A 27,284-nucleotide genomic window follows, 5' to 3' on the forward strand; every position below is an offset into this window, starting at 1 on the left:
ACACTTCTGCTAGTGATTAAAACATTTAGTCATGATAGTGCAAGTAAGATTCATAGGCGTCAGTGTGTGGGTAGGTTAGAAGAGAAGTTGGTCATGTGGCTCTGTCCCTAGACTGCCCCAGAATGTGGAATGCTGCCTGTCCACTGTTACATATGAAGCTTTAAGATGTTCCATTTGCTGTGCTACTGTGTTTTCTCAGGTGATTAACAAGTGCAAGCAGTGTGAGATCAGGATGCCCATCATGATTTCACGTGGTAAGTTTAGGTTGTGCCTTTTGTCATGAAGATAATTGGCAAACATTAATAAATCACCAAATGATATTAATAAATGAGCTAAATTTACGTCCCACTGTTGTACAGTATATATGGCATAAAGGGATGCAGAGCAGTAGGTGCCACTACCTCATATCACCACTGTCCTGGTTTCATGTTCTGCCAATGTAGATAATTGCATATTTTACACATGGCTGTATGGGTTTTCTCTAAATACTGTAGTTTCCTGCAAAGTGAGCGTGGCTGGCAATGGAAGGACAAGCTGTCAACGGTTGGATTTTTCATTATCCTTGATGCTGCTGTAGAGGACTCTGCTCTGTCTGCAACCTTATGTGAAAGTAAGGAGATAAAGTATCTAACAATGTTTTGAGAAGTATAGTACATGATTAAGTTCATATTTTGGAACTGATTTTTTCTGTTGTGTTTAGTTTACAGTATTCATGTGTGTGTGTGGGCATATTTTATTATATAAAATCATGCATGTAGCTTATATTTGTTGTATTTTAAGAAACACTAAATGGACCTGACATATTCCAAAATTATTCATTATTAACACAAGCAGATTACCATAGCCTTACAGCTTCTGTTCAGTTTAAACCTTCTAACCAGGCCACTTGCTGTGTGACTCCAGTCTCTGTGCAGTATTGGGGGGCATCCAGAATTTTACAGGTTTTTCATCCCCCTGACTTCCAACCTTTTTACAGGCAACTTAAGATCAGAAAAGAACGGAGAGGAGAAAGTAAACAGATTTTTCCAGGATTTGTTTTTTTTTTTTTTTTTTTTAATTTATTTTATTTGCTTTGTTTTCAACAATCCAGGAAGCATCCAGTGGCTTAGTTAGAGAAATGTGATAAAGCAGCAGCATAATAATAATTACAGAGCATGTTTGACAACAGGAAGACAGTACATGTGATGATAAACAAGGACACAAAACAATTTTGTTATATAATTAAAACTGCAAGAACTCTAAATATTTAACTTAAGAAGATCTTTGCTCAGTGGTGCCCAAAGTCCGATCCTTTTGTGTGCTTGTATTAACATACACTTGTGTCTTCATTTAGGAAAATTTGACACATTTCAATACAAAATATAATACACACGTATAAACCATGAAAAATATACTTGTGATACACAAGGCGCTACCTTTAGAATGAGGGAATACAGACAGTCCAAATGCTGAAAACGTTTGTGGCAACCAGGAGTGTGGGCTTATCTACTACCTTCTGAGGAGTTTATCCTATAAACTCTCTTTTCTAGTCAGAACAACTTTATACACTTTCAAGCAGTTCACCCAGGTGATGCCTTGCTAATTCCAAAGGGTCTTACACACACACACACACACACCGCTAATGTTTACTGAAATGAAAGACAAAGTCTATAGTAATTACAGTGACCCATGCCCATTTCCTCATAGCCCTGCCTTTGCATCAACTTACTAATCCACTGAACACGTACCTCATCTGTGTTTACTGACTCATCTGACAGCACATCTATCTCAGACACCATTTTCAACTTTCTTTAATGTTTTTCCCTTTGAGTTATGCTTAACTTGACATACACTGTCTGAACCAATTCTGATTACTTTTTAAATATGGCTGGTGGACTGGACTTGTTCTTATCTTGTATGCTGCTTTTAGGGTGACATTGATTAAGAAAACACTTGGATGGGCCTGCCCGACATCTGTCTCTTCTGTTAGTACAGAAATTCTAGTCCTGACTCCAATATTTTTGAAGAAATAAATATCTTTTTTTTTAACCAATTTACACCAGTTACCTTTTATTTCACATCATTTTTATGGAAAAACACCCCCCCCCCACCCCGGAATTTTCACCCATAAATCATGCAAGTTCATGTAATACTTTTTATTAAGTAACAATAAGAAAATACAAAAAAAATCATATGATCCTAGTGGCCACTGTATGCTTTGAGCCATTATCCAGAGAGTCTAGATAACATTAATTTATATTTAAAAAGAAACTAAAACAGATACCTGTTTTCAGTAACACTAATGTACCTGTTTTGCCAGTTATGGCCTGAGGTTTCGTACCAGTCCATTGATATGAGTACGGCTATACTACCCTATCTTGATGTGTATCATTTAATGAAAGAAAAAAATGCAAAAATGTGATATTTTTGATTAGCAAAGACTTGTCCATAGCTATAGAAACTTGGTGTTTAAAATACTGATCTGTTATAAAATATTTTAAAATATTAATATACTTTAATATTCATAATATACTGTAGCTACTGTCTCCGGTAGCAAAGTATAAAAAGTCTGGTGCAAGTAAAATATTGCTATAATGTCTGGAGCGGGTAAACATGGAGTTCCGACTCTTTTCCATCATTACCAAGGTGAATGGTGAAGCAGTGCAGGCTTCTTCACGGGCCTTGTCTAGGATCCATTGGTTTACAAAAAGTGTTGATGTCTAGTTTTCCAAGAGATCTTATAGCAAGCTGGCGACAAGTGCTGCAACTTCTCCAACTGTCTTGCCCTACAGGTCATCGCTCTCCACCAATCCTGGCTGTGTCAGCAGGTGAACTGGACTGGATTCAGGGAAGAATGCTGCTTTGACATCCAGTCCTTTTTCAGTCAGGGCTGCATATCGGCTAGCTGAAGGACGTACTTTTTTTAACTTGGGAGTCTGAGACTGCTGTTGCCATTGAGCTGTAATAAAGAGAGAAGCAGGGGGGAGAGAAACAGGTTTGTTGTCTTTTTTATAACTTGCAGAGGGTTTTTATGACAGAGAAATTTAGAAAGAAGGTAGCACCAAGAGTTTTCTTTCATTTGATACTGATCAGTTTTTCAATAGTGCTACTAACTGTTGTGGTACATTACTTTTTTTGTTTTGTTTGTGGCTCCTAATTAAGATGACAGATTTCTAGACATTACATTGTACATATGTTAGAATTTTAGTCATGTTCATAACCATTGTTCTAAAACAAGAATTAAACTTCAGCAACTGCAAAAGAGTTCTACTGGCTATTTGAAGGTCAGCATACACACTTCACAAAAGTCCACTCAGTGAATTACCAAGCATAAGGAAGCTATCAGTATCTCTCAGAACTAAAGTTAAGAGGCACCATTTTCACAACAATTTCACATATACCTAAACTTCAAGAGACCACTTGTCCAGTCTTCATGCAGACAGTCAAGAATCTGTCTGTTAATGACTTAGACTGTTCTACGCAAGTGTTGTCAAACTCAGATCCTGGAAGGCTACAGTGGCTGCAGGTTTTTGCTACAACCAACTTTCTTAATTAGTAGCCAATTACTGCTGCTAATAAAACAGACTTAATTTCCCCACTAAACTCACACTTCTTTTTGTTGTATTACAAGACTCATGATGGGACTTAGCAGAAGCTTTTTGAAAACCAAAATAAATAATATCATATGCTGTCCTCTCCCTTTTTGCTTCCTCACTGAATTCCACCATATTAGTGAAAGACAGCCTTCCTCACTAATATGTAAACTTTCCATGCATCATGTTTCTGCAAAGGGTGGCAATACAAGCAACATACAGGGTGAGTCAAAATTATGTTAACATTTGAATGGCGGAAACAATTTATTCACAAAACATATTTCATATGTGCAAGATGATTTACAGGAACATCTCAACCTGTTCGCCATCATGTTCAACACACAAAAACCAACTACAGTAGCATTTAAAGCCTGGGCACACATTTCGCGGGAAATGAATGATACCACAGTCCATATTCTGTCCTTCAGGTCATTGATATCACAACATTTCTTGCAGTACATGTGCTGCTTTACCATACCCCATAACCAGTAATCACAGGGTGTCAAATCAAGGGAGTGTGGAGGCCATGGCAATGGTCCACCAAGACCTATCCATCGACCTGAAAAGGTGTGGTCGAGATAAAAATAATCCATTAGTTTTGACATAATTTTGACGCACATCTCAAGAGCACCCACGCTAATGAATACAGTGAGTGTCTGAAAAGGCGACTCGCTGCTGCTATTGACATGAAACGACACAAAACTGCTTGTGGTTTGATAATTACAATTGCAAAGTCATTCATCAGCAGACAGCCATATCTGTCTATTATATTAAAAAAAGTTTTCCGCCGTGTCTGTGTTATTGAGCCTTGACCACCCCCATACACAGCACTGGCCCAATCATTATTCCTACTGTGCACATGCTCTCCGTACCACCTGGCCACACTCTCAGTGCTAACTCACCCTTCGACTCAGTTGGTAATAATGGCAAGGTAGAAAAGCAATCTTTAGAATTTTAGATTGTGAAAAAGGCGCAAGAGTTGATAATGAACGTTGAAAAAAAATGAACAAAAAAGAGCTGCATATAATAAAAATCAACAACAAAGAGAATCGTCCAATAAACGAAAAGTAAAAAAATATCCCAAGCAACATGCGAATAGAAATGCAAAAAAGCAATGTTTATAGAATGTAAGTTAGAGGATAATAATCATAATATTGTTTTTGACAAGGCGTTAATGTAATTTAAAATATGATTTACTTTTTGTTATGTTTTAATTTTTTTACTTCTACTTTTTACTACATTTCATTGGTATTTACAGTAAAATAGACAGTTGTATTGAAATACTCAAGTAACTGGTTTTCTATCTATAATAACTAAGGACCATACCATCTTCTTCCCACACCCTGCGTCCTCTTTTATATACCATCTCTTTATATACAATTAGTTTGATGGAGGAGCGCCCCGATGCTCTCTGAGCAGCTCAGCTGTGAGTGAAGTGTGAAGCAAACACTGGAATGAAATCGTGAACACTATAACAAAGCACATTGATACGGACGTTTTCCATTTATATATTGGAACAAGAGGGACTCAAAAACTTAATCAAAATACTAGGCCTCAGGTATACAGTATATTCCCAAGTCATGTTTACAAAAAACGTTCTTTGGATATGTGGTCAAGCTGCACATATGAACCATGTATAAGCTCAGCTTTTTACCATATTAAAGACTGGAAGCTAAAAGCAAGTACTTGCAAACCTCATACTTTCCCGAAGATCACAGTGGTGAGTTACTGGCGTTAGCACTAACAAAGGCACTTCAGAGTCTTGGGCTGAAAATAAGAGAATAGAGTATGCACGACACCTGACAATGCTGCTAATAGACTTTAAAGTGATGGATGAGATTACAGTTTTTAAGCATCTTCCCATCTGGATGCTGGAAAGTCAAAAAAAATGGACAATGAGTTTTGATATTGAAAATGCAATGTTATATATTACAATTTTTGAAATTGCAACAGCTACAATTTTAATTAGCCTATGCATTATAAAGAATTTCTGCATCTGGTATCCATGTAATTTTCTTTTCTATTTTATCTCAAACTATCTTTTGGGGAGTAAATGCTTTGTAAGGGTAAAGCAATTACATATTTCTCCCAAAATCATAAGAGCTCTACTCAGTGTGTATTAATAGTAGAACATTATTCGTTCTCGTTGTGACATTCAAATAAAGTATAGGCACTGTTTGCACTGGAAACATTTTAAGAAAAAAAAAAAAAAGACTTCTGTGTGCAAATTTGAACAAGGAACATAAGATATGGTTGCTGAGTCTTTTGAACCAAAGTGGAAAAAGACTCTGGGAAGCTTTTTTTAAGAAAGCTCTAAAAAGCTTTAGAAAACTGGTCTTGACAGTGGACATGCAATTGAGAAAGACCTTCAAAGCTATCTGCTGACGGCTGATGCAAACAGCGACTGTGATCTTCTATAATGGTTGAAAACTATTGAAACAAAGTTGCCTAGTGTGTCACCTAACAAAAAAAAATGATTGTGTACACAGTATACGTGTAACCAGTGCTCCATCTGAAAGGGCATTTAGCACAGGTAGAAACATTGTTGCTTGCCGTAGAGCATCACTTGAGCCTGGCAGTGCTGATATGCTTATCTTTCTGTCCCAGAATCTGTGACAGTGCTCAGAGTACTCTGTTAATGAAAAGAAATGATTTCTGTGTCTGCACTGAGACATCAACTTTGTGAATAACCATGCATTTAAGTTGTACTTCATCTATTCCTTGGGTTTTTTATTCTGTTTTGTCCATACTGTTTACATATTTGAAATCCTTGAAAAGTCAAAGTGCACTAAAGTATCCGTCTGTTTGAGTGAGCAGGTTTTTTTGTTTGAGTTTTTCTTAATTGAATTTTTGTGCAGTTTGTTTATTTGAAATATTAAACTCCATTAAGAGATTATGTCACTTGGTGAATGCTTTTATTAAAGTGATTTCAAATATTATTCAGATTGTTTTGAAAGAACAGTTCATCATATGTGAATCGAATAAAAACAAACTTTCATTTTTGAAATCGTTTTTGTCTGGTTAAATTTTGGAACACCACATAAAGTTTTGTAATACATCTTTTTAACATATAGTACAGGTACTCTACAGGCACAGTATTATTATCTTTATTAAAGTATCTTTAAATATCAATAAATATTGTGGTATAGTGGGTAAATATCATGATGTTACATTTTGTTAATATCGCCACAGCACAACTTCACTGCTCCTCTCTTCATAAAAATCACCAAAGATAATGTCCACATAGTTTAATGCAAAACATGCCTGCTCCCCTTAAAGTGGTCTGCATGTGCAGTTTCTATCTTGGTGCTGCTTTAAGTCTCCTAGATAGTGTGAACTGTGTTCTGTCGTCTTTATCTGAAAAATCTCAGAAGTATTGAGGTCATGTTGTTATACTCACTAAATCATAGTGCTTGAGAATGGTGACCTATATCTTGATGATTAGCATTTGCAAGTAAGAATTTCACTGTACTCTGTACATGTGATAATAATGGCGCAGTAAACATGTTGACTTCAAACAGAAGTGCAGGTGATTAAGTGATAGAGTGAGAGGCGCACAGAAGAAGTTTAGGGAGCTCTACCCCATTTTGACTTCTAAATAATTCTTGAAAGGAAAGTTTATGAAGGTTGTGTGAAGAGTAGTATGATAGTGAGACATGGCCAATATAAGCACAGCATGAAGCAAACCTGGAAAGAACAGAGATGAGAATGATTAGGTGAATGTGTAGAGTGTCATGGAGTGCAAGAAAGACGAATGATGACTTAAGAAATGTACTCTGTGCAGGGGATACGTGTTATACTTACTGTAGACATCCAGTCTGGCAGTACTAGAAATAATTCCTGCTTCATTTTTAGCAGACACTGTGTACCAGCCAGCATCTTCTTTTGTTGCAGGCTGAATTATCATACAGATATAGCCATGGTTGTCCTGATGCATACTGAAAGAAAAAAAGCTGCAGTGAGAACATTGTACATGGAGGGTACAAGAACTGAATAAACATCTGACTTGGTCTAACCGTTGTAGGTTATGTATGGGGTGGCACAGTGGTTAGTCTTCCCTCACCCTGTCATTCTGTTTGGATTTTGCATTTTCTCCCCATGTCAGTGACTAGGTGAGTTTCTCAGCTTTCCTTAAACATCTCTCAATATGTGAAATTTGTTTGTCTCTGTGACTCTAAACTGGTGTTCTGGCTCCAGTATTGGGCTGAAATCTAGTCTAAGGTGTTGTCCAGGCTTGAGCATAATGTTGTTGAAATGACCTGCAACCAGCTTCATCTGTAAATGGGACTAGGCGTAAGAATGTTATGTTCTATTACATATATCAATAATAATTATGTACAGCACACTGGGTTTAAAAGTTGAAGTGTACATTTTAAAAATTAAATAAATTATTATCAGAATGAATTGAAGTGGTTTTGATTGACCGTTAATGACAAATAAACAGACTTTTTATACTTCTTAGTGACTCTGCTTTGCACATACAAGAATTTACAATGTCCTGACCCATTTCTTAAAATTAAAAGAGTAAGGTGCGCTAATTTACCTGATTCTTTCAGTGTTGTGAGTCAGGGATTCATTCTCCTTCTTCCAGTATATTTGTGGGAATGGCACCCCAGAAACTCTGCATTCCATACGCACAGGATACCCTTCTGCCACCCCTGTGTTTTGTAGCTTTTCGATGAAGGCTGGGGCTTTATGCATCTCTTTTGCTGCAGAAACAAAAGATAAGCCTTGTCATTAGAACAGTCCGAATGCAAGTACTTCTTAAATTCACCCTTTTGCTTAAGTACAAGGATTTTGAATGATTTTGAATGCATTACTGCTTTACTTTCAGTGTGAGACAAGTCCAGAAACTCTGGTTTAAATCTGATTCATATTCAAGTAGGTTTAAATTAACTGCTAACTTCAGATTACCGCTGTGTGACTGAATGGGGTTGTGTTTCCTGCGAGAGACTTGGCACCCCATCAAGGGCATGTTCCTGCTTTGTCAACAGTGTTGCTTAAGCTAGGCTTCAGCTCCAAGTAACCCTGTTAATGTAACATAAGGATTAAGACAAAGAATAAAGGTACATTTTACTTTTAATTACTGTCTCAAATATGGCTTAGTTTGTTTTTTTCCTTCATTAATGCTACTGCTTTGTTAGCTCCTGCATACACTCAAAAAATAATTTGTTAAATGAACTTAATTCAGTCATGGACATTACTTCCACACAATTAGTTTCAGTAGTTTTTAAAATTAAACATTCTTTTTTAAGTTGATACACTTTGTGTTCAGAAAACTTATCTGATTTCAATTAAATGAATGTTGCTGTGTAGAAACCCTTAAGTTATACATGTTTAATAAACATTTTTTTACTTGAAGATACATATGTTCCTTAACTCAACCCAAATCAACCTTATTTAACTACATATGAATGGAAACTGTGGACAGTGGTGCGATTCCATAAATACATAAAACACAAAAGGTTGGTTAGATGGGTAGGGGTTCACTTTTATTGCCGTATAAGGTAACAAGTTCTATTTTGGTTTGATTATTTTTTATTTCTTTGTCATTGTAACATTAATTACATTTGGAGAGAAAATGGGAATACCATGTTTCATGGAATAGTAAAGTTTTAATTTAATTTATGTTAATTTTTGATTAACATAAAAAATGAGTAATGACAACAGTCTCTGAGATGGATTATGCTTCTGTTGAATTAATTGTGTTAGTTGGACATTTAACAAATTTAAATCAATGTAACTTGGAAAAGTTAAATAATGCCAGCAAATATACAGTAAGTATTTTATGTTAAAGTAACTTAAATTAAATAAATAAACTGAACATCCCCAATAGTTCATTTTTGAGTGTAAATACTACACAAGGAAAAGGATGTTGAACAGTTGCCTTGTGTCTTTGATACCAGATGAGGAGAGAATTGGAATCTAAAAAAGGTTCAGTCCCAAAAGTTTAGTTTCCAGTCTTATTTTACATCATGAAAAGACGACAAGTTCAAGGCCAGATGAGGTAGTGCATTCTTAACCAAGCAGGCTTAATGTTTGTCTTGACAGTTTTTTGGCTTTGAGAAGTATTATTGTTTCAACATAATTCCAGCAGTGCTATAACTAGGTTCTGTGCCACACACCAACTACTGTACATATGGATTATAGAACTGTCACTTTGGTGCCACTTTGTCATGAACAATGGCTGGCTCCTACAGCATAGCCTATTAACAGCACATAGTTGGTTTACTGTCATAGTAGGTTGCATGTCACAGTTGTGTCAGTACCTTGTACAGCTCTTCAACTAGTCACTTGTTCTGAGATGCCACATCATTTGAACCACTCTTTCCAATAAAGTTGGCAAGGGTTCTGACGCTTCAGAAATTGCTTGGAGCCAACGGTAAGCATGATATGAATGTGTACACAAATCTGGGTTGCATTTGCAGCTTTATGATTCTTGTCTTGGGCTATGTGATCATTTTTATGAGTCAGTGTGGTTAGAAACATGGTTTGTGGCTTCATAAATGTGGCCCTTAGTTTAATTATTTGTTTAGTTGTTTAAGTTCATTCTCCTTTGACCATACAAGTCTTTCACTACAGAAAAAAAATTCACTTATAAAAAGATGACAGATGTTATCCACTGCACCCCATACCAAGACACAGTAAACTAAAGTCGTCCATAGTGGGTGGCAAAGTGGTTATCACTGATAACCTCACAGAGCAGTTGCTGTTTATTATTTGCCTCATCTCCCCATGCCCATACTGTATTTATTCTTCAGCTACTCTGCCAATGCCCCCCCCAAAACATGTTCATGTTAAGTTAACTGCTAATTTTAAACAGGTTTGCTATAACAGAATGCGTGTCTGAAAATCTGAATTACAGAAGATTGGGGTCCATGCCCCATGTTGCCAATATAGACTCTGGATCACCCTGACTCTGTAATAGAAAAAGTAGATATAGAAAATGGACAGATACTTCTTTACAAAGGAAGCATTTGGGGGTGGTGGGCTATTCAAGATTCTCATCTGATCCCATAATATTTCTATGCATCTCAAAAAGAGTTTTCTTCCCTGATGTTTACTGGGCAACTTGCAGGGAAATTCAGCAGCTAAAGTAAATATTCATTCTTTATTTTTCTGTTCCAGGCAGAGTATTCAGTCTCTCTTGAACCACCCCATGTTTTTGTTTCAAATGGGCAGGATTGCTGGAAGCAATGATCTCCTAAACAAAGGTCAATTTTAAGTGATGATATCAAAGCTATCTGAAGTGACCGTACATTGCACAGTTAATCTAGATCTTTATATGAAAATCCTAACAGCTCTCAACTGAAAAACACAACACCACCAACTCAGCAGGATGGCTGGGTCAGCTGAAGTTCACAAGTAAAGCAAAGCACATTCAACTGTTAAATGAGTTGGTTATTTGCAAACAGCTCTTAATTGTGTTTCTTTTTTGTTGATTAGTAGCAGATTGCCTAATGACAACCATCAGGTTGACTTGATTTATAAGAGTTGTCAGATGTTTTAACTGAATTCAATGCTTCTCTTTCAAGGCAGTTCACCCCAGGCGACCCAAAGTAAACAGCATGTTTAGAAATGTGAGAGAGCCTTGTGTGTCAGTGCTTAAGGGTATTGGCCTTTTCGATGTTTACATTTGCTTTGTTCAACAAGTCGCACACTTGAAAATCTTCCCAAAATGTGCTCACTGTGGGTTCTCTTTATTTGGCCCCTTACTTAGCCAAGAGAAAGGCAGGGCATTCCTGTGGCATGTCTCTCTGGATTGTAACATATTTAATACAATGATAGCCACATTGGGGGGGGGGGGGGTGATTCAATATGACACCTTAAGGAGTGTGTCCAGCTTACTAGTGATTGTGGACATGGACTGTGAAATGGCAACTTGTGCAACATGTCAAGTAAAATATTTACCAATGTAGCATACAACAGAAAAACAGTCATTGTGATCCAATTGGCACTTAAACTTCATCATTTTGTGTATTACAAAAAAACACCTTCTGGTGGCAGTTGACAATTCTATTTTTATTTACATAGGACAAGCAATGAGATATTTTCTGGAAAGGTGTTAGTACAGCCAAATAGTGGATTTTATGTGCAGTCCTCATGAAGATAAAGGCATTAAATGTATATATTTGCAACGGTGTTGTATCTGTTACACAGTAAGAACAGTCTGGGACCAAGCTGTTGGTGTGATACAGTACACTGGGTAATCATAACAATGACCTTGAATAGTAAATAGTAAGACTTTAAAAAGTTATATATTCTGCTTTTGAAACTATTGCTTTGTTTCATCCATTCAGCAAATAACTTTGGACTGGACAAGATCAAAATAATATGCAAGGAATATAAAACTATACCACAATGAGAATGCACACTTATGAGAATGCGCTGTAGTCCTGAGTTAATGCAATAGCTGCAGGTTTCCTTCCTGCCACTTTCTTCAACAATGACCAATTCTTGCTGTTAATTAACTTCTTTTTCCTTCATTTTAATTGCCTTGTTTTTCAAGTCGAAGTCTTTTGAATTGCTTATTTTTTTCTTAAATGGCAGCCAAAAAATGAGGTATGAAGTGAGCCAACAGATGACCAGCTAAGCCAGGACCTCAAACTCAAAACAATTTCATTCTAACCAGTGTCCTAATTATAAGTTGATTCTTGTTATTAGTTCTTGTTCTAATTCTATGGCTTGCTGGTGCTCTCATACATCCACAGCAGAGATTTCCGAAACTATTCATTTTCTTTTTTCTAAGTGCACCGTCAAAATATTTCATGGACCTGAACAGATCAACATTACTGAGACGTTCACCTTTCTTTATTTTCAGTTATTGTATGATGGATACAGGTTAGCTCGTCATTTGTTGGTTTGCTTATCTCATTATTGTTTGGCTGCTAATTAAGTAAAAAAAGAGACAATTAACATGTCTGGGTCTTAAGGAGCAAGTCAAATAAAATTAAGGCAAAAACGGCTCACTAATTAAGAAAAGGGTTACAATGAAAACCTTCAGCCACCCCAGTCTACAGGCTTCAGAAAGGGTGAAGTCCACTTAGCAGAGCACTTTCTCCAGACAAGCTGGAAGTTGTGTGCAGATGGTAAAAAGCAGTATATTTTTTAGGAAGAATTAGTGTTATTCTTTTTGTTTTGTCATTTAAATAAAAATAACATGGTAGACTAACATGACTGCTGTGATATTGTATGCCAGACTACTATTAAAATCTTACTCTTGTTCCATTATTTTATTTTCAACAGTTTTGTAAGTAAGGAAATTTAGTGATGACATATTGACACCCAAAACCACTCCTGTTATTTCTAAGGCTAATGGGACATAAAGGAGTGAACAGGCATTGAGGAAACAGCGTCCCATAATATGTTTAAAAAGGGTGTGGTGCTAAGTGATTAGACTTACGGGCGTTTAACAAAAGTACATTTCCAAAAAAAATGAAGGAGAATTCAACTTTTTTCTGTGTACAGGACCATCTATGTTGTGAGGATAGGGAATCAATGAATGTGAATATAAAGAGAACCAAGGAATAATCTAATTGCATGGGCCATTATGCCTTTTTAAACAAAGATTCTAAATTGACCAGATGTGAGTAAGCATGTCCCATTTGAAGTGGTGACTGCCTTGGGTGCACTGTTTTAGGGGTAGAGTCTGAGGCCAAGTAAAACTGAAATCATGTCCAAGCTTACTGTCATGTTTGCATTATACGTAACACACTGGATGGGCACTGATCACCTCCTCTCTTTTTTTAATGGACGTATACAAACAATGCTTCCATTGGCTTAAAGATATGAATGACACCTGTGTTTTCCTGACTATTATGATTGGTTGATTTATCGTCTGCTAACGATATATTTCTGCCATATCTCAATATATGGGAATGGAAAAAACATGTACCTCCGCAATGTTTAGGTTATGCTGAAGTGCCACTTGGTAATAATACAAAAATTTTTCATTAAAGATTTATGCATTTTATGAGGAAAAGACAAAAAAGCAAACAGAAATGGAAAATTCAGTCATGTTAAACCTTGTTAATTTTTTCTCTGTTCTTTCTTATGTGCAAAAAGGACAGACCATATGCTTCATTATTTTAATACAGTGCTACATTATTTTTGTCATTTATTTAGTCTATCCATCGTTTCCATCAGTTGTTGTCCTTTTACAGATTTCCAAATGGTTCAGTATATAACAGTAACCATCAATGGGTATATATAATGTGTTTGAGTGTGGAGAATGTCAGAGCTCAGTTCAGCTCTTTTGTATTCCGGATATGCCACCATATACCACAGGCACAACACATTTTTGTTTTTGATGAACACTACTAGTGCCAAAGAATTATCACTGGCCACTTCATCAGATTACAAGTTCTACAGGAAGGTGGCATCTTTGCCTCATATTAAAAAATGATTTAAATCTGTTTGGACTCCATTTATTATGGTGAGATTGTTTTGGTTTGTTCACTTCAGGGCAGCAATATTAACTCGAGTCATTTTTTTCTTAAAGGATGCAAGCCAGCATTTGTCATTAGTTTACAACTTCAATCAATGACTGTTAGTTTTCAATCCAGTGTAATGCATTAGTAGGATTACTAAATGATATAAAATTTGGTAGATAATTTTTCTTGTTTGCTCACCATAAATATAGTTTACTTTTAATTATTTTATGTTTATACTTGCTTTCTTTTGTAGTAAACTAATTTTTAACTCACAATACTGTTCGCTTTTTCACTTTCTTTTTGGGTTTTTTTTTAAACTGCCATTTGGGGAAATTATTGTGGGGAAAATGTGGGCAGAGCTTTAGGTACACTACTGCAAAGATGTATGTGGACCTAGACGCCTTTCTATACTGTGAGAAAATCTAAGTTAAATAATGTAATTTTCCAATATAAAAATATCAAATATCAAAGCTTGCATAAAATGTATGCATTTCTTTGCTGACACATTTACAGTCATGGAAGGCATTTCTGCTCAGGAGTTTGCTCGGAGTAACACCTCACTCTTGGCTGCTCATCCTCCCTGAGGCATCAACAGTAGTGGGACTAAAACTTGTGGCCTTTGGATGACGGGGCAGTGTTCTCTGAAGTTCTTTGACACAGCAGGCCCTATGCATTGCTGATGTCTCAGGGAGGACAAGGATAGTCACCACGACTGAATTCCTGAACAGAGACAGATGGCAAAAGAAAAAAATACACAGAGAACTTTATCTGATATCTTTTCAAAATAAGATATAGTGTAAGACTGAAGAGATGACATATATCCATCCATCCATCCATCCATTTTCCGAACACAGGGTCACGGGGGTCTGCTGGAGCCAATCCCAGCCAACACAGGGCACAAGGCAGGGAACCAATCCTGGGCAGGGTGCCAACCCACCGCAGGACACACACAAACACACCCACACACCAAGCACACACTAGGGCCAATTAAGAATCACCAATCCACCTAACCTGCATGTCTTTGGACTGTGGGAGGAAACCGGAGCGCCCGGAGGAAACCCACGCAGACACGGGGAGAACATGCAAACTCCACGCAGGGAGGACCCGGGAAGCGAACCCGGGTCCCCAGATCTCCCAACTGCGAGGCAGCAGCGCTACCCACTGCGCCACCGTGCCGCCGAGATGACATATATCATCTGAAAAATGTAAAGTTTTAGGAAACACCATCAAAAACCCAATTTCTATTTAACTGATGGTTAATTTACCTGCTACTATGAGTTCCAGAGTGAATGAGTTTTGTCCAGCTCGGTTGGTTGCAATGCAGGTGTAGATGCCAGCATCCCTGGCTGTACATGGCTCAATAATAAGGGAGTGTACTCCATTTTCTCGAACTAGCATCTTGTGAGAGTTGTCAGGAGTGATGGTGTGTCCATTAAGTTGCCATATCAGATCAGGAGTTGGCAACCCATTAACCTGCAAATGCATGCAGACAGAAAAACAATTGTGTGTTTTATTGACTTTGTAAACAGTGAAGGTGCGGATTATCATAGCAGTTCACATTCATTTTTTTTCTTCACAACGTGAAAGAAAATATGAAAACAAGTCACATTTTTTTTGTTTAGTTTCTAAAATACATTTAGCACATACTGCTGAAACAACCCTAGAAATGTAAATTAGTAAGATTAATATTATTCTGTTACCTTACAGTCCATCCTACAAAGCTTGCCCTCCTGAACAATCATGTCACCAGGAGCTTGGAGAAAATGAGGCCGGAAGTGACGCTCCTGTATGGTGTCGTTCTCATCACCACTGTCTCGGGACCGGGACCTTGGTCTACAAGACATAAAATGCTTAAAATCTACTTGGGTTTTAAATTCCTTTTCCTTAAACTAACAAGAGAAATGCTAGAAGATGAATTGAAGGACATAGATTAATTTTTGTACTGATGGAAGACATTTTAAAGGCAGTCTGCAGGTAAAATGCCTTACTAAAACTCTTATTAACAGGTCCCAAATGTATAATCTTTTTTAAGCCATTCATGCAACTGTGAGATTCAAAGTGTTTTGTGGAATTCTTTGTAAAACAGTTCATAATTAGGAAATTTGCAACTGCACTGGCTGCCTTTCCAACCACCCTCTGCCTGTAATCTCAGCCCTGTAGGAGTAATGGCTTTAGGTCAGTTCTTATCAAAGCCATCTTTCTGGCCTGGATGACATTAGCCTCTTTCACACTTAGGGCCTGGGTCATTATCAGGTTAACCCCCCACCAGAAATTAAGTTCGTTCACTCTTTCATGCGTATCAGGACAAATTCCTATGTCTACTGCATTCATGCACAACAGTCCTAATTTTGGTTCTGAGGGGAATTGTGCATGTTACACCAAAAAAAAGGGACCCCTCACATTGTTTTAGCTTGTGAGTAGCAGTTCTGCTGGGATCACAAGGTTGCATTTGACACCAATCCAAAAAAAAAAAAAAAGACAAAATAGCAAAATGTATTAAGTAACAGATACAATTTTGTAGGCATACTTAATACTGTAGCATATTTTACTACTCTCAAAAGTAGTGTAAAGCTGGGTTTTTCACTGGATGCACCGTGTGCCCTGTATGCACACTTGCATACCATTGCTCGTGGAAGAAGCTTCAAATGCGAACAGCAGTGAAGTGCATGAAGCACAACTTCATCCAGTGTTAGGCCTAACATTTGCTCCTTTGTTCAGATAGAGGGTTGCATTATTTCACAGTTAGTTCAGGTTAAACACATTTTTTAAATACAGTAAGTCATTGGTAGCATGATGGTAAAGTGATTAAAGCAGCCTCATGCATACAGTTTCTCTCTGCGTGGAGTTTGCATGTTCTCCTTATGTCTGCATAGATTTTCCTCCACATTCTCATGGAAGTAGAGATTAGTGAAATCAAGTGATTCCAAATTTGCAGTGTGGGTGTGTGTGATGTATGGGACTGTTGCCTGCCTTACACATGAGACTGCTGGGATAGACACTGGCACCCTCATGACTTTGAAGTGGATTAAATGGGTTTAAAAATATTACATACAGTATATTAGTTTGTAACTCATGCAAAAAGAATTTTCAGGTCTTTTAGCTTGAGACTTCATTACCTGAGAGTCTCTTATTGAGCTGTTCACCCACGCTAAGGTCAGCAGTTCTTATGTACATCTGTTGTGACATTTTGTGTGCTTCACAAGTTTGTTTACTTCTTTGATCTTAAGTAAACGAGAGGTCACGTTCCTAAGAAACATGCTAGGCCTTAAAAGGGGAATTGCTCATTTCTAGGATATTATCATCTGTTCGTTTTTTGCCCATGTGGTAGTAGCAAGGAAAAGACAACTTACTGGATCTGAACAAAGAGTGACCATGTACTGAAAATGTGGAGTTGAATACATCTGCAACCTCATTTTAATAGCCTTAAATATAGGCATTTTTGTTTTAAGCTTTATAAGACAATTATTCAGAATTTACTTAACTAAGAATATGAGTAAAAAGTTTTAATGAAAACCGGCTACTTAGCCCAAAATAGCTTGTCGATTCCTATTTACCTTAGTGTTTCCAAAACATTACTGAGTTGGGATTTGAAGGTCCCTAAGGTGCTACTTTCAACCTCACTGTTTACATATGTTTACAATTCACTATGTGAAAAACAGCATTCTTACATTTGTGTGCAATTTATTCTTAACCAGCTTCTAGTTGTGCCCTCAAGTCTTCATGATGAGGGTATTGTAAAACAATAGCTGGTATTACCCTTTCTAATTCTCCACCATATTTGTAAACTGTATCATCATTTTTCCTATTAGTCTCTATTTGCTTAAACTCTTTCAGTAACTTTGGAAGCTCACACTCCACAGTCCTTGAATAAATCTGAGAGCTCTTCTTTGTAATTTACTAAATATGGTTATTTGTTTCTTTAAAATAATGGGACCAAAATTGAACGCACTTTTCAAGATATATCCTCACAACTGGATTATACAGCCTCTTCTAAATCTAGAAATTTCAAATTCCAGTTTTGTTATTACTGTATTCTGTTTATACAAACATAAGAAAACTATATTATACTGTTAGTGGCTTCTGCTCCTGCTCTTTCCTAGGCATCTGTTCCTTACAGTAATCATACGAAGAGAATTATTAGGGTGGGTCCTAGCTGTTAACTTAAAATGGGTTCTTCAGCAATAACATGTAGGCACAGATGAAAACTTGTTAAGGATAAATTCTGCACAAACGTTGTGAATGATTTTGTTTATAAGGAGTAAGTGACAAAGTAATGCGGTAAACTGTAGTACTTTACGGAGCTTTAAAACTTGACTTGATGTAATTTTGGAGAAATTAATTAGGCGAGCTTTGTTGGGCTGAATTGAGTGTTCTTTTGAAAATTGCTTATTTGAAGTGGTGTGTGTGTATATATATATATATATATTGTGAAAAGCTGCCCGGACACAGACAGACGGACACCATTCTCAAGTCCACCACACGTTTATTGTACATAATCACAGTCCAATAAAGTGCACAAACCCAGTGCCTCCAGCACCAATCTCCCCAAAGTCCAGGCCTCTCTCAGTCTCTGCCTGCTCTTCAGCCGCCTCCACTCTCCTGCACACAAACCTTGTCCACTCCTCACCCGACTCCAGTCGTTCTTTGCAGGGAGGCGGCCCCTTTTATAAGTGCCCGGATGGGCTCCAGGTGATCCCCGACACTCCCTAGACACCCCACTGTGTGGCGGAAGTGCCGGCTGTGTTCCCGGAAGCCCTCCGGGTGTTCCCAGTCTTCTTCCCCCCAGCACTTCCTGGTGTGGCGGAAGTGTTGGGGTTCCAGGTCCTTCAGGCATGGGGGCGCCCCCTGGCGAAGACCACGGGCCCCTACAGGGTTGGGATTCCAAGCCCTGCACCCGTGGCCCCCAAAGGAACCAGGGCGGTCGCCCCCTCGTGGTCTGGAGGAGGCAAGAGCCCTCCTCCTGTCTTCCTGGGCGTCCCGGCTGGGTGCCACCCCCAGCCGTCTGCCACAATATATATATATATATATATATATATATATATATATATATATATATATATATACGTATATATATTTGTCTAGTAAAAGTAATCATGTATTGCCTTAGATTTCTATATGTCTAATCATTTTCCTCTGATGATGACACTTGGTATATTGTCAAAAGCTTAGGAATAAAAGACTATTTTAAGATATGCAATTCATTTTCTCCCTTTGTGAGTTACAAGCTATAAATATGCAAACCGTATCACAGACCTTTACTTCCTTATATAAATACTGTGTGTACGTGTGTGTCAGTGGGTCACACACACACATCAAATCAATGACAATTTTAAAATCACTGACAGGTGAAATGAGTAACATTGATTATCTTGATACAATGGCATCTGTCAAGGGGTGGGATTATATTAGGCTGCAAGTGAACAGTCAATTCTTGAAGGTGATGTGTTAGAAGAAAATGGGCAAGTTAAGTATCTGAGTGACTTGGACAAGGGGCAAATTGTGATGGTAAGACGACTAGGCAAGAGTTATCCAAAACAAAAAGTCTTGTGGGATGTTCCTAGTATTCAGTATTTAGTACCTACCAACAATGGTCCAAGAAACCAATGAACCGGTGACATGTTCGTGACTAGCCTGCCTGATCCAATCCCTCAGAAGAGCTACAGTATCACAAGAGAGAAAGGTGTCAGAACACACAGTGCATCGAAGCTTCCTGCGTAACCGCAGACTAGTCAGAGTGCCCATGCTGATTGATGACAAAAGTGCTTACAATGGGCATGTGAGCATCAGAACTGGACTGTGGAGCAATGGAAGAAGGTGGCTTGGTCTGATGAATCAAGTTTTCATTTAGATAAAGTGGCCGGCTGGGGTTGTGTGTGTTGTTTACTTGGGGAAGTGATGGCAGAAGGTTGCACGATCGGAAGAAGGCAAGCCAGCAGAGGCAGTCCGATGCCCTGGACAATGTTCTGGTGGAAAACTCTGGGTTCTGGCATTCATGTGGATGTTACTTTGACAGATACCACAACCCTAAAGATTGTTGCAGACCACGTACACTCCTTCATGGCAACTGTATTCATTGATGGCAGTGGCCTCTTTCAGCAGGACATGCCCTGCCACACTGCAAAAGTTGTTGAGAAATGATTGAAAGCACACAACAAAGAGTTCAAGGTGTTTACTTGGTTGCCAAATTCCTCAGCTCTCGATCCAATCAAGCATTTGTGGAATGTGCTGGAAAAACAAGTCCAATCCATGGAGGCCCCACCTCGCAAATTGCAGGACTTCAAAGATCTGCTTCTAATGTCTTGGTGACACCTTCAGAGGTCTTATGTAACCCATGCCTCGACAGATGACAACTGTTTTGGTGGCATGAAGGGGACCTACACAATATTAGGCAGGTGGTTTTAATATTGAGGCTTATCAGTGTGTATGTATGTATACATACATGCATTCTCAATTGCAATTAATCAAGCTCATGGTCATGAGGTGCTGAGGATTATTCCGGAAGCGCTGGGCACAAGGGTGCCAGTCCATTGAAGAACACGCTCCTATAATCTCTCTCTCACACACACACACATACTTACTTGGCAGCATATGTTTGGGAATGTAATAGGAAAACCAGTGAAGACATGAAGAGAATGTGCAAACTCCAAATGGACAATGACTGGGCACAGCATTTGAGCCTAGAATCCCTGAGATAGTAGTACTGCTTCATCACTTCTGCCTTGTTCAATGGATAATGGAATAAATAGATCACAAATGAAGTAAATTATAAAACAGCTGATGTAATCATTCTAGGAAGCTCGAAAAACAGCATGTGTTTTCTTTAAATTTAGAGGGTTAATACAAAATGTACTGTGAAGCGTCTTTTTGCACAACTGACTGGAATGATTTATGCAAAACAAATGTGCTGTCTTTGCATCACGTCTTAAGCAGTCCCAGTTTTACAAAGCAATTTATTATGCCCAAAGATGCTGTTCAGCTCAAGTGCTGTGGTTGTCACAAATGTTAAAAAAGGGGAAGAGCATCCAATCAGGCACTTCAGCAGAAAGCCTTTCTATGGAAAGAAACTGTTTGACCACAGAAAAAGAAATATCTTCCAATCAAATAGGCAATGGAGTCACTCCATTGTTATTTGTGTGCCATCCTATTTTTTGTACAGTCCAACAATGCCCTGGTTTTCAGCACATCAGTGTGGATGTGTTGTCATGTCTTCCTGAGTTTACAAATGAAAGTCACTTCATTTAACAAGTTCAGGAAGCTGAAGGGAGGGTATGACTAAAAGGTCAGGGACTTTGCCTGGTGTACCAGTAAAAGGTCAAGCAGTGTAACACACAGCTCCTCACTAGAGAGCCATATACTTCTGACAAAGCAACTTCTGCAAAAACATACTTTTGATGTAAGAACCTTTGTGAAAAAGCTGCAGCATCCACTAGCTTTGTCCTGTAGCTCCTGTTTTTATGCTGGACTGGAGTCTCCAGGAAAATGTAACTCATTCAAAAATTATGATTAGAAACAATGTGCCAAAAGTTTCTAGACCTCCAGGCGCTCAAGGTAAATAAAATCTTAAAGGGATGCACAATTGTATTTTGTCTTGGTCCTTTTGGTTGCACTCACAAGGAGAACCTCTTCGTGGCAGGATTTAAATACTACTTAGCCTGGCTTCCTAAATGGAGTAGATGTCTGCCAGGTCACTGCCAGGTCTGCTGTGTAGCATGAACTGAGCTCCTTGTCCAGCTTCTCCCTGCCCTGTTGTGAGCTTGAAATAAAATGAGAGATTGCAAGGATGCAAAAAGATTTCTGGTCTAATGTCCTCTGACACCACTGAACCCAGTGTAGCAACTATAGAAGAAGCACTGCAGATTTTTTGTATTTATATTAGTATATTTGTAATTTAAACTCTTTTCCAAAAGCAAACAATTTAAGGATTGCAGAAGAATGGAAAATTTTGCTGTCAGCTTGACATGACTTGTTAAGGTTCTGTTAACACTTTGGATGGGGGCACATTAACCTACTACTGCCAATTCCAGTGAGTTCAGTTAAGAATTTCTTGTAATGATACATATTAGGCCTGTTCTTATCTTTTGTCCCCTGGTTCCAGGATAGGTTTTAACTGTCCAAGGCAATGGTAAAAGTGGATTTTGAAAATTGATGTAAATGAACTATACAGCTGCAAATATAATCTTCCATCGAGACATGTTTTCTTCTCTATGCAAACCATAAACTTAATTAAATGCAACCTATGGAACCTCCTTCATCCTTCTCCTGTATCTATCTGTCCTTGAGGTGATACTGGCTAATTTGGATGAAGATTCTAACTTTATCACCAGAGTATAGCAAAACATTTCTAGGAATATGCCTCTCAATGGCTTAGGGAATGATGGGAAAGGGAGCTCTTGGTTAAAATTTCAGAAAAGGAATTAAATTCAGTCATTTTATAAAATACCTTCTGGGAATTACTGTGTGACTTTTGGAGCCATTACATTTTAAATTAACTAAAAACTATTCATTGTTCATACATATTTCATTTAAAATGTACACAGGACATGAACCATTTTAGAAGGGTCTCTTTAGTTGTCTAGCTCTTTTTGTCGGATGGGGGTTAAATGCTGAGTTTCATGGACTGTCCTCTGAATATACTATACTAGTCTACTCACTTGAGCTGTGTGGTTGTAAACAAGGATATTTAATCATTAGTATAAAATCTTTGAGACTAATGGTCGTGGCCAATTCAGGAAACTTGCTTTTTTGGTATTTGAGTATATACTATATTTGCCAGTGGCAGGGACACTGTTCATTTAAGTGGTGTTTGAGCAGAAAACTGCATCCTGCTAAATGTTAGATAACATTAATGGGTATGGTTAATCCATTTTTAGAGAAAGAGCACTCATAAATTAGGGCCACAAAGTTAAACTAGAGCAAACCATCCAGTTTAGCAAGGAGCTAGTCAATCCAAATCATCCAGATAGGGTATCTACATCGGTTCTAAATGCAGTTTAATGTTATCATGTAAACACAGGTGACTTTCTTGGCTCACTACTGCTGCTGTTTTATTTTGATAGCTCTCATGCTCCTAAATTTTTTTCTAGCCTGAAGAGAAAATCTGCCAGCAAATTGTTTTTCTAAAGCAGTACAGAGATTTATTTTAAAGCAATGCATTTAACTTGTCAAACAAAATTAGGTGAAGCAGGCAGGTTTAAATGAGCTGTACACTGGCTCTCCGCAGTAGTGTTTCTTTGCCTAATCTGCTTTGTCCATCTTCCTCCAGGCGGAAAAAGTTTTTCTCTTGATTTACAAGGTGCCTTATCTTGGGTGGTTTGTCTGAAGGTCTGTAAACCATTCATAAAACACCCAAACGTCTTTACTAATGGAATGCTTTTAGAAAGGAAACATAATCATTGGCTTCCAATCTAGACTGCATTTTTTTCAGACAAAGTAGAAAACATCATCAGACTAAGGTGCTGAGTAGTTATAACCCACAAGGGGTGATACAAAATTGCGTATATGCCTGCTGATGGTGTGGGTTTACCTTTTTTTTTTTTTAAAGAAATGGTATGGTAGACTACAGGCTTAATTCACATCTCAGTCTCCTGGTGCAATTCTTAACTGAACTATACAACTATGTGTCTCAAGAGATGCACATATAAACTAATTCATGATGGAGTTAACCAAGGAAAGCAGTAAATAAAAAAGATTACTGAACAAATTGGCTTACCACTCAGAGTGAAGTGGTGAGGAAATTCTATACAGCTCTCCAGGAAAAGCGCAGTAGGTAGGCAGGCCAAATGGGGCAACAATGTTCCCGTTTTAAATGGATTCATTGATAAGAGCATACAGGTTACATAAAACCAGCGGGCTCAAACCAGTCTTCATGTTAGTAATATTTTCTAGTTCTGCAAGGATTTTATTATATCATTATTTTGTAGTTCATTCTGAGATGGATTAGAGTTATTTTAACAAAAACAATTTACATTTACTGATGGTATGTACTTTGATTACTATTGCCTTGTGGTGGACTGGCACCTTACCCTGCAAACAGGGCTGGTTTGGGCCTTGCACCCATCATTTCTAAGAAAGGCTATGGCCACCTCCCAGAAATCCTGAATTGGATTAAAAAATTCGGCTCTGACTGCTGTTGCCAACAACAGGGCAGTAAAAAATCAAAAAGAAACACTTTGCCCCTTTTTCATGATCAAGTTATTAATCATGTTGCTCATTTTTGCTTTAATATTTTTCAAGCAAACCCTTACCCATTATAATTGCGCCTACTGGCATGTCCTTTCTGACTGTGATATTTTGAAGAACGGCCTACAGTTTACTTGTCAGTTTTATTCTTACTCATCTTACTTTAGAGAAAAGCCAAGCAAAATGACACCTTTTATTGGCTAACTAGAAAGATTACAATATGCAAGCTTTCGAGGCAACTCAGGCCCCTTCTTCAGGCAAGATGTAATCATTTTACTTTACAAACTTTTGTCAGGAAACACTTCTTATTATGTTGTAATGTCTAATTATAGCAGAACTAAATGTCATTCTTGACTGAAGATGGCAGCAACCCATTTTATTTTCCTAAAGGCAAGTACTTTTTATTTACATCCACAGATTATGTACAGAAGTGGAGCTTCAAACATATTTTGTCCTTAGTTTAAAGAAGGGTAAACACCTGCCTAGTACCAGGGCTGTAGGAGCCCTTATAGATGCCCTTCTCATGGCTGGTATTTCTACTTCACATAACACAAGAGGACAAAGAACTGGAGCGTGATGACTGCTTGTGAAAGGGCGAATAAGCCAAGTACACAAGTTTCAGGCATTTGTACTAAATGTCTAGGAAAGACTAACGGCAGTATGTAAAATAACGCATTTTATTTAATTCTGCTAGAGAGCTTAGTCTCAGTCCTTGATACTGAAGTGAATTTATAAACCAGTAACTTTCATTTCTACCTTCTGATGTGTCCAGGGGGTGACCGTGGTGAACGCCCTCTCTGATTCACAGCCTGTACCATCATCCTTCCAGTGCAGCTGGTCCTGCCCTGCGTGAGGAGAGAATTTTAAAAATACAATGAGTTAATATAAAAACTATGTAACAAGCAGGTATTTATTGAACAAAAGCAGAATCCACAGAGTTGTCTATAATTTGATTTGTGGCAGTTTGATCTCGACTTTGGTGGTGCTCCTCTTTGCTGTGACCAGGTGGAAGCACATTCAAAAAACTGATGAATGGATTGAGGTAATGCTTAGAAATGTTTTTGGCAATTTTTGCACCTTTATTGGGCTTTCTTTGATCATCGAGAGGCTTATTTTATTTACACCAGTTTTTTTTTTTTTTTATTATTTGGATGGGTTGTTTTTTATGGCTTACAGCTTCTAGGATTTCTTAAGCTAAAAAGCTGGCAACTACACTGTAGATGGATGGATATGTTGAGGATTTTCCAGTTCTAACCAACATACAAATAATTGAAATCAAAAACTGGAGGCCATTAAACTTAACTCTGCTGCTAAATTCTTACAGTTTATTGCAAGATTCGCACAGTTTCTGTTTTTAAAGCTAGAGGTGCCATTTAGCCAAAGTGATCCTTAATTCTGGCAAAACAAACAAAGTTTTCATCTACTCTCAGAAACGCGAAGCCTTCAGCAGCAAACAGCGACCAACTGTATTTATGCAGTCTCCATCTCATCCCAACGGGAACAAAAGCCAATTGCCTGTCATGTGCTGACTTGTCAGGAGATTTGCAGAGGATGTGTGTACTTCCTCTGTAGACGACAGAAAAGTGCAAGCGCTGCAAAGCTATAAGCCTAAAAATTTTTCTTTGTTTTTTGTTTTCAGCCTAGGGTTGAGGTAGCTAATCACTAACACCTAATACCCCCCCACTACTCATTTGTTGTCGCCTGCTGAATGGGAAAACCAACCAGAAGAATGATGTTTGATATAACAGTGGTGAATATATGAGACTTGGAACAGGAACATGTGTGATTCTGAAATACGGTCAATGTCACATTAAGGAAAAGATACAAAAACACTGGAATAACACATAGTATAAATTGAGCCTAATGTACAGTACATTGTAGCATTGGTGGTGATATAGTTTACTTTGCTTTGTAATAATTTCATCATGCCTTGTGATAGACTGTGACTATTTCTCAATTACCTTTTCTTCATATTATTCTGTGGCCGAAATTTGCAGTTCTCACACTTTAATCAAGTTGTTTTCATACACTTTACAAGGGATGTGAGACATTAGCATCAAAACAGTCTTTATATGATCTCAACATTATAACTCATTTTAGGATGCTGATGGAAAAGATAGGGCTGGGTAGCTAGATTTTTTTCTGCTTTTGACTAGCATTTTGCTAATGATCATAGACCTATAGCATAATGATCTCTGGAAGTTCTACATATCTAAGTTTGGGTTTTCAGGTGCCCAACAGCATACAGTAGGTATATGTAATGAGCTTACATAGCACTTTTACTTGTGCTGTGCCATTTTATCTGCAGCCCATAGTGTACCAATGAAATGCTATATATTTCATTGTAATGCTAGTTCTGTACCACTGGCTGAAGTTTCTTCTTCACTGTGGTGATCTTGAGAGCCTGGTTAAAGTGAGCAATAGGATATGCCATTTCTCCAACCCTGTTGGTCTTATAGCCCCAAATCTGTCCTTAAACTAAAATTTAAGAAACATTATCAGTTCATTGAAATTGTTTCTGTTATGCGCCAGAGCCTATGATAGAAGATGTTGTCTCCAGCCACAGGATCATTTTCAGAGCCTATTAAGATTTTAAAGATACGTTAAGCAGGATTCTGTTACTGGAACAAGAACTGGTGGCTTGTCAAAAATGCTGCATTCAGCTATGTGAGGAAGAAGTGAGGAAAACAAGTCTGAGAAAAAGAAAAGTAAACAATTGCTAGGTATGGCGATCTTATAATAGATAGAGATATTGGCCAAATATTAAAAATATGCAATCTGAGAATTCTTCAATCTGTCTTAAGTTTGGACTTTATGGAAAGGCCATGAGGGTGGCACCAATTGACTGCTCTTATCGGCTGGTAGGCTTAAAAACAATTCTAGGAAGCATTGTGCCCTTGTGCCCAGACCATTTAAGTATGTTTTAAGAATTGGTTGGGAAAATTACCTCAGGTATAATACATACACTCTCTACTAGAGCACACATTTTTGTTGTGGGAAACCACAAGGTAGTGACGTATTTAGCACATCAGAAAGGCGATCAGACAAAGAGAGGAAGTCAGGTAAGAGAAGTGTGGGAGTTGGTGGGGGTAGTTGCTGC

The 27,284-nt window shown here is 37.9% G+C and overlaps 1 protein-coding gene across 6 annotated transcripts in view; it reads right to left on the reverse strand.

The window, feature by feature from the left end:
* Positions 1 to 1,031: 1,031 nt before the first annotated feature.
* palld (palladin, cytoskeletal associated protein) overlaps positions 1,032 to 27,284 on the reverse strand; it is a 481,585-nt gene continuing 455,332 nt past the window's right edge. For all 6 annotated transcript variants that reach the window (XM_051927636.1, XM_051927635.1, XM_051927637.1 and 3 more), the window contains 6 exons: positions 24,941 to 25,029; positions 15,706 to 15,838; positions 15,271 to 15,478; positions 8,116 to 8,281; positions 7,377 to 7,510; positions 1,032 to 2,938 (listed from right to left, as the gene is read on the reverse strand). In XM_051927636.1, the coding sequence (XP_051783596.1) occupies positions 2,766 to 2,938; positions 7,377 to 7,510; positions 8,116 to 8,281; positions 15,271 to 15,478; positions 15,706 to 15,838; positions 24,941 to 25,029 (903 nt within the window). In that variant the 3' untranslated portion in view covers positions 1,032 to 2,765. The remainder of the gene's footprint in view (positions 2,939 to 7,376; positions 7,511 to 8,115; positions 8,282 to 15,270; positions 15,479 to 15,705; positions 15,839 to 24,940; positions 25,030 to 27,284) is intronic.

The sequence above is a fragment of the Erpetoichthys calabaricus genome, chromosome 5 (genome assembly GCF_900747795.2).
Source record: "Erpetoichthys calabaricus chromosome 5, fErpCal1.3, whole genome shotgun sequence".
Taxonomy (NCBI): Eukaryota; Metazoa; Chordata; class Cladistia; order Polypteriformes; family Polypteridae; genus Erpetoichthys; species Erpetoichthys calabaricus.